The sequence below is a fragment of the Pezoporus wallicus genome, unplaced genomic scaffold (assembly GCF_028554395.1).
Source record: "Pezoporus wallicus isolate ANWC-B61680 ecotype Strahan unplaced genomic scaffold, APGP_CSIRO_Pwel_v1 contig_6814, whole genome shotgun sequence".
Classification (NCBI taxonomy): Eukaryota; Metazoa; Chordata; class Aves; order Psittaciformes; family Psittacidae; genus Pezoporus; species Pezoporus wallicus.
This window is the reverse complement of record NW_026639755.1, coordinates 2,678,345-2,690,393: the sequence shown is the minus strand read 5'-3', so window position 1 is coordinate 2,690,393 and position 12,049 is coordinate 2,678,345. Positions and strand designations below refer to the sequence as shown.

Below are 12,049 nucleotides of genomic sequence, written 5' to 3'. Positions count from 1 at the left end.
ATACATCTATATTATACATTTTCTCAGGTTGAGGTCTAAGTGTGCTATTGCCAAAGCCTGTGTGTCCTTTCGCTTTACGTTCCCAGCATTGCCATGCCCGATACGGTTCTGCTTTCCGTGACGGGATTTCCTGGAAGAGTATCAAAGCTGTTTTAGCTCTGGCCGTTTGTTTGGCAGTGCAGTGGCTGCCAAAGTCCCCACTCCATCAGATTTCAGTCACCTGGCATGCAGTGTGTCACCAGCTTCTCCAGCTCTGTCACTCCAGCTTGGTAAATGCAGATTTTGGAAGCAGTAAGAGACATCACCATGTGATGAGCAAAGCAATACTGGAGCAGGAAAAACAAATAAACCAGAGCATGGTTCAGGCTTCCAAATTTATTCCCATTTCCTAATCTTGACCAAGCAATGACCAAGCATTGACCTTGTGACATTTTTGCTACCACGAATTACCATTTTGACCTGACTTGGTAAATATAAACTCACTCCATTCAATGACAGATAAACCCAAGGAATGTAAGCGGATGTCCTGGGTTTAGCAGTAGCAGTCAGTTTTTCTCCTTCTTGGTAGCTGGTGCAGCGTTGTGTTTTGACTTTTGGCCTGGGAACAGTGCTGATAACACCGATGTTTTTAGTTGTTGCTACGTAATGTTTACCCTGACCAAGGACTTTGTGAGGCTCATGCTCTGCCAGGGAGGAGGGGAAGCCGGGAGGAAGCAGAGACAGGACACCTGACCCAGGCTAGCCAAAGAGGTATTCCATACCACAGCACATCATGCCCGGGGGGGTAACTGGGAGTTACCCAGAAGGACACGGGGTCTTCTGGGTTGGACTCATTTCAGCGGGCAGTATCGTATTCTCTTCCCTTGTTATTTTCTCTTATCATTATTATCATTGGTGGTAGCAGTAGTGATTTGTGTTATACCTCAGTTACTGGACTGTTCTTATCTCAACCCGTGGGAGTTACATTCTTTAGATTCTCCTCCCCATCCCACTGGGAGCGAGGAGGGGGAGAGGGAAAGAAAGGGGGGGAGTGAGTGAACGAGCTGTCTGGCTGAGTTTAAACCACGACAGTGGAAAATCCTCCTAATTTGGGAAAGTCACAAAAATAATCTTGATTCTTTTCTGGAGCCATGAACACTTTTTGTGTGTGTTCCTGAACATTCCTAACTCAACCTCCTTAGCTTGAACCTAAGGATATTTGCATGCAGGATTCATCTGGGACCAACAGGATTCCTGTAGAGGGCACAGCTGCTTCCTTTTATTTCCCATGTGTCTCAGTGTGGTATCTTGAACAGTGCTGGGGATCACTCCTGCAAGCAGGTGTATGTAGCTCCTCCTTACTGTAACATCCAATCTCAAAAGCCAAGGGGAGGGGGAATGGGGTAGAACCCCAAGCTCACATATGCAACATAAATCAGAAGAACCAGGTTCTGCTGAGGATGTGGTTGGTTTGTTTTCTTGAACAGGTTTCCTACAATCTCTGCCTGGCTAATACCTCAAGTGCGAGATGCTGTCTGTTCAGGTGTATGACAAAGGGTTCCCTTAGTGAGCAAACTGCTTCTACGTTACTGCAGTAGTAGCTTGTGCATTGGATTGCTCCAATGGAGCACTGCAACAGCCCAGTGGAAGAAGAAACCAGACTCCTGGGAGTTCTTCATTAACAGCTTTGCTGCTAACTGAACCAGCCTTGGTACGATGCAGAAGTCAGTTTTGGAAGCTTTTAACCCTTCCCTCTACTGCTGTTGCACTGTTTTTAAAGCACAATGTTACCCTCATACACAAATTACTGTCTAGCTTATAATCGGCTTTGTTCATATGGACAAGCCCTAGTAAAAAAAGTTGAACACAGTATACACACTGAGGAATATAATCCTGGAATATGTATCAATAACATGATTGTCCTGTAATATAATCCTGCTCACACTTCCCTTCACAGATCTCTTCCTCTTTATGTGAGTTGTTTTCACATTGGAGACGCTGTCTGCATGTGCCCATGTCTCATTCTCTTCACAGAGGTCTGGGAAAGCAGTCAGGTCCATGCCCACATCCGTGTCGTGAAAGAAGCCATCGAAAGCCATTGCTTGCACTGCATCAATACTATACATTCCTGAAGCCTGGCAACAAAGAATAGTTATTCTGTATCTAGCAGGAGAATGTTAGTAAATCAGAAATAAATAAACCAGAAAACAAAGCAAGCTTTCTCTTCAGTGTTGTTCCTTCTGTGGAGAGCATATGGAGAACAGGGCTCCCTCACAGTATTGCTGTCTGTAGAGTCTGCCCCACAGACAACAAAAACTCTGTGGTTTTAACTCTGATATTTCAACAAAGGAGTTTCCATGAGGGGATATTCTCGAATCAAAGGTTTTAAGTGAGTGCTTCATAGAAAGTGAATGTTTAACTTGTGCACAGTTCCGCTTCAGGCACACTTTGCTAAGAATGACCTTGTCATTCTTCTGGTCTTGGGACAAAAAGGCGTCATTAAACTCATCGTCATTTCCATTGAAAATGGAAAAGCAGAAGGAAAAATGCACTCTGCTTCACAGGAAATGGGAAGGAAAATCCCATGACTGCATTCTGTGGTGTATTTCAGAGAGAAGAAAACCACTTTGATCAATAGGTATTTGAGAAGAGAATGAAGATCACCTTCCTCTGGGGAGAGGGGAATCAGGAGGTGAACTCCCTAACCTCTGCCACAAGAAAAGGAAGGGAGAGAAAGCACAGCTTTCTCAGCATCTCAGAGAGGATGATAGATTTCCTCCCTTCAGCCAAGTAAAATAAGGGAAGATACAGAATGGAGTCACAGATGTGGCTACTGCAGTGCTCTCACAGCGATCTATCAGGATTACTCTGTGGCTTCTGTGGTGCTTTCTGAAGGCAACTAAACACAGAGAGGATTGTACCTTGCCCCATTTTTCAGTTGCTTTCTCTCTTCAGTTGTATGAGATAGTTCTCTGGTACATATTCGATGACAGACAAGAAGACAAAAAGGTTTATGTAAGACACTTGAGGCATTGAGGCGCTTACTCCTGTCAATGATGGTTGACATTGTCAGCGCTGTAGTTATACCTGCCAAAGGAAAAAGGGAGCTTATCATAATATTGGCCACTTGGTTCTGTTCAGCTCAGCTTTGCTTGGGCAGCGCAGCTCTTTGGGGGCATATCATTGACACTGCCTTTAACTTCACTGCACAGGCTCTGAAAAGCGGAGTGAACCATGAAGGACGTATCACATACAAGACTGAAACAAGTAAATCATCTCTCTGCTCAGTGTGTGCAGTTAGAGCTGCAGCACACCACGTTTGAACAGTGGGAACACAAGACTGGTGATTCAGCAGCATAAGGACCACATTTCTGTGACAGCTTCAAGTACTGCTGTAGAGATGTGAAAGCAGGCTTGTGGGCTTCCCTCACGTCCCAGAGCCAGGGGCTCCACAGCACACCTTCTTGTCCCAGAGCACTAAAGAATCACTCATTTCCCTCCCAACCCTTCTCAAATTGTACTTCTTGACAGCATGTATCAGCTTGTCTGTCTTTGTCATAATCCATGTCTCTCTAAAAGCACTAGCATAAGAATGCTGTATCTGTTGAAACTAAGAAACAGGTTTTGTTTACTTCAGTGTGTCTAGAATTCCACCCTCATCCCTTCAATCTCTTCTTACATGCAGGAATTAGTCTCATTTTGTTTTGCTCTGTCTCAGAAAAATATCCAAGACCAACAACCAAATGAGGCCCTGCTTTTAAAGAGATGAATATTAACACTGGAAGTGAGGACATCTCAGTGAAACAGCACTGGCTGATAGCATTGGCCTTTCAGCTGGGTCTCACTGTAGACCTTCTCCAGTTTTATGCTGGTTCAAGTCCATTGTAACACACAGGAGTTTTCCCTCTCTCTCTCTGCACGTTGCTTAGATTGAAGGATGGTGTTTGAAGTATACCGCATAAGAGGAAATCAATTTACTTGAAATATGTATACTCTAGGCTAGGGAGCTAAGCTTTTTAAACTGTGCTGTTAACATTGCCTATAAATTATGTATGCTTATGCTAATGAAATGTGCATTATTCGTAGAACTCCTGATGCATAACCGTCTGCAGAAATCCATATATAAATTAAAGAACATGATTAGCAAAAGCATCTTGACAGCATTACAAATGACCTACTGAGAATTAAAACTGGCTTTTTAAAGATGAAGTTAAAATTCCTTATAAACAAAAGGAGTTGCTGGATGCATTAATAAAAGGAGGTAGGAGGTACCATAATTTGTTTTTCAACTAACAAATAAGAAGCTAAATAAGTGTAAATAAGAAGCTAAGGTAACTTCAAAACCCCTCCCTTGTCCATTCTGTACTTCCCAGAAGTTAAAGGTTTCAGGTTTGTTAAAGGTTTGTTAAAGGTAAACCTATGTTAAAGGTTTACCAAGTGATACCCTCACAGCAATGTCTCTTCTGTCAATCCAAAATGAAACCCAAGACATCATAGAATCATATAGTTAGGGTTGGAAAGGACCTTAAGATCATTCAGTTCCAACCTCCCTGCCATGGGCAGGGACACCTCACACTAAAACATATCACCCAGGGCTCTGGCCAGCCTGGCCTTGAACACTGCCAGGGATGGAGCATTCACAGCTTCCCTGGGCAACCCATTCCAGTGCCTCACCACCCTCACAGGAAAGAACTTCTTCCTTATATCCAGTCTAAACTTCCCCTGTTTAAGTTTGAACCCGTTACCCCTTGTCCTGTCACTACAGTCCCTAATGAAGAGTCCCTCCTCAGCATCCCTATAGGCCCCCTTCAGACACTGGAAGGCTGCTATGAGGTCTCCACTCAGCCTTCTCTCCTCCAGGCTGAACAGCCCCAACTTTCTCAGCCTGTCTTCATCATCATCAGTATGGCAGGGAAATAGGATTGTAGCACAAAAAAGTTTATAAAAAGTTGATTGTACCAACCTATTGAAAACCTGTTCTGGGGGGAGAAGAGAGCTGTTTTATTTGTGAGCTCTATTCACTGGCCTTCTCCTTTCAGCTTGAATGGTGTATTCTCATCATTAATAGTAAATACCTAAGAAATATTGCCGCCACCTTGGTTTTATATAGTGCTTTATTATCTGTCCTTCATCCACCATTAAAATACTGCTGCCTTGGGAGCAAAGCATCGTGAGTGCAGAAATAAAATACGGTATTATAGCTGAGGTTAGGAAATTGAAAAAGGAACTAAACAGACTTCAGGTGAAACTGCCGGGAGAATACAGACAGAATGTAACTGTCCAGTCCCGCTAGGGGACAGAAAAGCCAACAGCCCACTCCCTCAAGAAGCAGCCTGCCTTATGTCATGTTGCAAATACCCTGCGGTAAGCAGTGCTTCTCCTACCCTCTGGTCGGTCTGCCTGCTGAGCATTGACTTTAGCGGAAAGGGTGCTGTACCTCCTGCAACGGAAGGGAAACCAGGGTCGTGAAGAGAAGACAGACATGCCTGGCTGCGCGGCGTCTGCTGACCAGTACAAAGAGACACATTGACGAGCCTGTGTTGGAGCAGTCGTGCCATCACAAAGAGGGGCTTTATAGGACATAATCTATCAACAAACCCCCCCATCTAGTATTAAACACGCTGTCGTGGTTTAAGCCCAGATGTAACTCAGAACCATGCAGCCGCTCTCTCACTCCCTCCCGCCTTCCTCCAGTTGTGCTGATTGTTCCCCACTACTCCTTACTTTCAGGGGCACGGTTTGTGTGTAATCATTTTCATCCAACAAGAAGCAAAATAAAAAAACAAGAGAAACTGGAGGCTCCTGTGAGAATGAAAACCTCAAAGCCAAAGAAAAGTATGTGCTTACAAAGGGCAGTGTTCTTTCTAAGGAACAAATATGGTACACACATTGTTTAGGTGACTTAAAAAAAGGTCTTTCTTTCCACCTTTACCCTGCTGAATAAGCTCATTGTCAAAACATTTACATGTAAGTGTTAAGCAGTTACACTGCAAAAAGTCAAAGGTGCTGTGCAGGTGCTGTGCAGGTGCTGCACAGGGCTGGGTACCGGGGTGGTGTGGCGTTGCGCTGCTGTGCACAAGGCCATATTTGCTTGCCTAAGACAATAGCAAGGCAGAAAGAAGCCAGCTGAGTTCCTAGGACCCAGTTCCAACACTCAGTGGTAGCAGTTTGGTGGAAAACATCCCAGTCTCCTTCTTGCAACAAGGACAAATTTGACTTAGCTCTCAGCAAGGCACAGTTATGATAGTAAGGTATCACTCGCCCTCTGCTCACAATGGCTCTGGAGCTGTGTTCGGAGCTTATACACGAGCAAGAGATAAGGATGGAGGACCTGATCATGCTGTGAATGTCTGCTTCGGCTGCATCATAATTTAAACTGATATTACTGCATTCAGTATGAGCCATGGCAGACCTGAATGGATCTCTTTTAAATGCAAAAAGAAGCTGTCCTATGAATAAAGTACAGTAAAGAAATCTATTTGCAGCCTTCCTGTATGTCTTCAAGGTTTTTCCCAAAGTGGTAGGCATTTCATCATATTATGTGGAATAATTTCTATTTACTTAATCTGCCTTGATATCAAGGCAGATATATTAAGGTGCTATATCAAGATGATATATTCACACTGAATGATACCCACACTGAAATGAATTGCCTCAGACTGGTCACTACAGCAACAAACATGCTATATGATCTGGTTAAAAACATATGGTTAGGCTACTTATATAGAGTAGTATTTAAGACTTTAGAATTGCATGTACAAATACAAAGCAAATAAAACCCAACTTGCATGAAATCAAGGCTATAATAAACTCCTAAAGCCTTGTGCAGTTTGCCAGAAAGTATAGTTCCAAGTTCTATAGGGAGAAATAAAAACCTGTCTGGGGCAGATACCTACAGTTAAGCAATGTAGCACTGACATAAAGGGATTTTTTCCCTGCAACTTTATGTGTAAACATGAAACATTAAGAAAACCATGAATTTGACCTCAATAGGTTATTAATGCTGCCATGTGGAAACCTTCTAGTTAATAGACTTTTAGCGCCATATTACAGCTTCGAAAAGGAGATTTTAGACAATAAAACACACTGGGGTTCCTCGTGTTTTCTCTCTAGTATTTGACCCCTTAGGGTTTGCTTTTTCAAGCTTTTCTATAGAACTAGTTCCCAAAGATACCTGTAAAACCAGTACTCCAAGGGCTTTAAGAGAAGCACCACAAGTTTGCAAGAGCTCACACCAATGTATTTGGTTGTGCATTTTTTCCAGTTCTTATTGTCAGATGTTAAGTGACAAGTATTATGGCCTCTTCTTCTAATATCCAGAAAGCATTACACTGGTAATGTAAGGAAAACCAAGGACCTGGGCCAACAGACCAGTGTGATTGACAGACCTCGTTTTAGCTGAGATCTCAAAGCAGTAACAGTCATTTCTTAGCAATGAATTTGAACTTGAAAAGTCATTCTGCATGACTGTGTCCTGTGCTTCTCTCTTCTAATGACAGGGGCTCACTACACCAGTACTGCTGTAAAAACCTAGTCCACTGGAAACACTGAATTCTTTAATGAAAACTGGGAGAGGGAGATGTGCTCATCTGTGCTCAGAGACTTGTTTCCATGTTTCCAGTGTAGCATCAAATCATCTTCATTGTCTGCATCTATAAGGAAGGGAAAACTAAATCACCTCTTCTGGTATAATGCTTCTGTTTCCTTTTCTTAGGGATAGGAAACCACTCAAACGATTTGGGAAAACCCCAAAGAAACACATTTTCACATCAATTTGCCACTTAGCTGACATGAAAAAGTTTCAAAGACCACATTCCATCATGTTCCAAGAGGACCCCAGCCCTGTGCCCTACCAGCAGTTTACCTGACACATGGGTCACAGGGTACTTAAGATCAGAGCTCTGGAGCTGCGACACCGAGCAGACTGCCTGAACGCTGGGGATCTGTTCTCTTTTCCAAGGCCAAACAACAAACCAGGATCTCAGTTTTACTCATAATCCAAATAGAAATAGATTTTGAGATAGCAAAAGGCTTAGCAAACCAGAATTACCCTTAGTTGCCCAGCTCTACAACTTACTAGACAACTGAGCATGAGAAAGCAAGTATTTCAGAGTAATGCAAGCATTTTGCCCTGAGGTTAAATATTGACATTTTACTTTTAACTTGCACTTTTTTTCTCAGAAAAGAAAAAAAATAAAACATGATTTTTGACAGAGGAAACATTTCTAGATTCAGGCCTTGGGGTATCAACCCAGTCAGAACAAAACAGGGTGCATCCTGGTTTTTTGTATCTTCCCAAAGCTCACTAAGTTCTGGAAAGATCCCAAACTGGTCACAGTTTAACCTGTACAGGTTGAAGGGTTCAGGTCACATGTCAACATAAGTGAAAAAGGTATTATTAACAAGATAGAGTGCTGATAAGAATGCACGTGTGAAGAATAGGTATGAATTAAACTGACAGCTTTCCAGTTCTAAGGAGCAGTTCCTAGTGTCCAGAGGAAACCTATTGAAACCCATGAAACACATCGCAGAAACTGTTATTGTGCAGAAAGGAAGAGAAAAACAGAAATGAAGTGGGAAAATTCACACTTAGAGCTGGGCAGACAACTCAGCGAGATTCCCAACCAATCTGCTGCTTAGAACCCTTAATGACTGAGTTCTGGGGTCTTGAGATGCTTCTGCAATTGCTTCAGGATGGCGAGAGAAAACTAAATCAGTGAGAGAACATGGTTTTTAAACATGATTAGTCTTCCTTGTCCCTGCCCATGGCAGGGGGTTGGAACTAGATGATCTTAAGGCCCTTTCCAATCCTAACTATTCTATGATTCTTATTGAAAGTACATTACCTTTGGTTTTTTAAAGCCTTTACTGGCCTGATCCTTCATTAGCCTTTCATACATTTTGCTTTGCAGGGTTACACTTAGGAAGATAAACAAGGAGAGCTCACATTTCTTGACTGGATTTCTTGAAGATTGAAGTAGATAATATCACAGATTACACCAAATATTATTCCAAGTGCTATTTTCCCAGCTAGAATGGTTGCAATGTTTAATGGCATAAAAAGCTGAGCTGCAATTTCTGGAAGCTTACTCTCTTCTCCTACACCATTTAGGTGCCTTATACTCTGAAAAGCTTAAGGAAATCTGGAAAAAAAAAACATTATTTTGCATTCCACCTGCTTTTTCACCCACGTTTAGAAGATAAATATCCCTTGATATTTTAACCAATAAACAGGCTAAAGGCAGCAATTTAAATATGATAAATAATACCAAATTTCCCTTTCACGTCACAGTTTGCACGTAATTTGATGTTTTAGTCTGATTTTTCAGTTTTTTTCCCAAACTGAATCCTACATTTTTAAGTATGTAAACCTCTTGGGTGCAGCTGCAGTTCCTCTGATGGGCCTGTCCCTTTCATTGAGTGCTATAGAAGAGCCACATCTGTACAAGCGTATGATGTGTGCAGTCTGAAGCAGTTCTGCAAGCACAAGAGGCACTGCCCTTTAGAACATGGCATTTCTCACTTTTCACAGAGCACAGTTTGGGAGCATGAAGCAGTGAGAGGCACAAACATCTCCACGTATTCACAATTCCTTTAAGCTCCTAACAGAGAAAGAAATGCTCTCACTCACTGGTGTCCTACCAAGAGAGAGGGGATGTGGAGACCTAAAATGTTCAATGGAAAGAGGAAATCTCTTCCTCCTGTCTGTTATGACACGTGATTGTAGGTAGGTTTGGCCTCATCCTGGGGCTGCTGCTGCTGGGAAACATGAAAACTTGCTGTAGCTCCACCAAACTTGCTACAGCTCTACCACCATGACTGTTCCTTGTCTGGGGACAGCACAGTCCCTGCTCACAGCAGTGTCACTGCTATTTCCTGCACCTTTTGCATGCACAGAACCGTGCTGGTGGCCATATCCTAGGATCAGTACTGGGCTGAGGGCCACGCGTGCTCTCTGCAAGAGTCATGGATGGAAGGGTTGTCTCCAGAAGACAGCAGCACCTTGGCTAGGGGGATTTCAGCCATCTCCAGCAAGGATTTCGTTCTTGTCCCACACGCATTTTGTAGCCCCAGCGTACCAGACCACTTCTTCTGTGGTTTTGTCCCAGTGCTGGAATGGAATAGAATAGAATAGGATGGAATATGATGGAATGGAATAGTTAGGGTTGGAAAGGACCTAAAAATCAGCCAGTTCCAACCCCCTGCCATAGGCAGGGACACCTCACACTAAACCATGTCACCCAAGACTCCGTTCAGGCTGGCCTTGAACACTGCCAGGGATGGCACTTGTTCCACTGCTTTCTCCAGTACCTTCACCATTGTCAGTGTGATGGCAAAAGAGCCCTCTGAAAACAGTTCAAACTGCCCTTTTTTGACACCATCCTCACCCCTGCTTCAGTTCTCTCAGCTACAGCCTGCGGAGCACAAAGGATGGGCATTGACAAAACACTCAGGAAACCTGTGAACTGCACAGACAGCCCATGGTGGTGGGCTTTTAAGAAGAAATCAGTTCTGGTTCCCTTCCGAACCAGCCCTGAGGACCTGGACAGGCGTGTGTTGTGTCCCGGGCACTCCTCTGGAGGTTTGGGATATTGAGAACGTGTTTGGTGTCAAAGAGAGGGAGAAGGCTGGCCAGCGTCGTTGTGAGACCTCCCGCAAACACCTTGGAAAGACTAAAGCTGTCAGAGAGGTTCCTGAGGTCTTGGAAAAGGGAGACTTGAAACCAGTTTTCCAAAAGGGCAGGAGGAAGGATTGGCAGAGTTATAGAGTAGCCTGGGTCACCTAGGAAGGTGATATGGCACGTCATCCCACAGCCATCCCCAGGTGTTTGAAGGACAAGAGAGGGGTTGCAGAACACATGTGGGAGGGAAAAGAAGGGGATGTCTTGTACCCAGGCTTTAGCAAGGCCTCTGACATGCTCATAGTAGACTCCTCATAGCCAGGCTGCTGACAGCTGGACTGAAGAAGTGTGTGATGTGGTGAGTAGCAAGTTGGCTGAACAATGAGGGTCAGATAGCATCCATGGTCCAAAGTCCTCCTGGCAGCCACTTAGTGGTGGCCTCCATCACTGAGCAGCCCTTGACCACCACTGTGCAGTGTTTCCATTACCTCTGTGTACGATGGGACAAATGAACTTCTAGCTCCTTCGTGGAAGATGTCAATTCACAGGGAGTCCTTGAACGAGATCAATTTAACACAGCCTGTAGCAGGAGAGATGGACCAGACAGATGACTGTGGCGGGTTAAATTTTGCTGTCCATCAGGAGCCCACCAAGCTTCTCTCTCACTCCCTCTCCTCATCAGGACAAGGGAATAAAAACTGTGGTTCAGGGTAAAGGCAGTTAATACAAAACCAACGGAGATTTGTTCTCTACTTCCCATCAACAGACAATGTCCACCCACCTCCTGGGAGTCAAAGGCTCGGTACGTGTCAGGGTTGCTGTGGAAGACAAATGTCTTAGTAATGAATGTCACCACCTAGCAAAGCCCCCTCCTTTCTCTCAGTTTATTGCTGAACATGATGTATTATGGTATGGAAAATCCCTTTGGTCGGTTCAGGAGATCTCTCCCATAGAATCATAGAACAGTTAGGGTTGGAAGGGACATCCAGTTTCAACCCCCCTGCCATGGGCAGGGACACCTCACACTAGACCATGTCACCCAAGGCTCTGTCCAACCTGGCCTTGAACACTGCCAGGGATGGAGCATTCACAACTTCATCTTTCCTGGGGGTCAGAGCTTGGCCTTTCTGCTGCATCAAGCAAACCCAGGGCTTTCTCAGCATCTGATCTCCCTGCACATTCCCTTTGCCTACCTGCAATCATGGCCTTCAGTTATCTCCTCCAGTGAGTCCCTAGGGAATCTGTGTTGGTGATGGCCTTCAATGGGACTCATTAATGCTTCAAGCTACTTGCGGTTTTTCTTCTGACTTTGCCTTATGGCAAGGTGTGTGTAATCACCTCTCAGCACCTGAGGTTCAAGGACTCAGCACCAAAAGCACTGTGGGGCTTGTTAAAATGAATCAAGCACTAACAAACAATGTCTCTGCCCATAATTTCCTTCTAGTCTTG

The 12,049-nt window shown here is 44.1% G+C and overlaps 1 protein-coding gene across 1 annotated transcript; it reads right to left on the bottom strand.

Moving 5' to 3' along the window:
• Positions 1-1,811: 1,811 nt before the first annotated feature.
• On the bottom strand, positions 1,812-11,803 carry GABRR3 (gamma-aminobutyric acid type A receptor subunit rho3). Its single transcript, XM_057415953.1, is given in 10 exon segments — positions 1,812-2,136; positions 2,901-2,940; positions 2,943-3,030; positions 3,032-3,066; positions 4,414-4,475; positions 4,876-4,942; positions 7,492-7,545; positions 7,548-7,631; positions 8,439-8,513; positions 11,794-11,803. Coding segments are annotated over 10 exon segments (840 nt in total).
• Between the last annotated feature and the right edge of the window lie 246 nt (positions 11,804-12,049).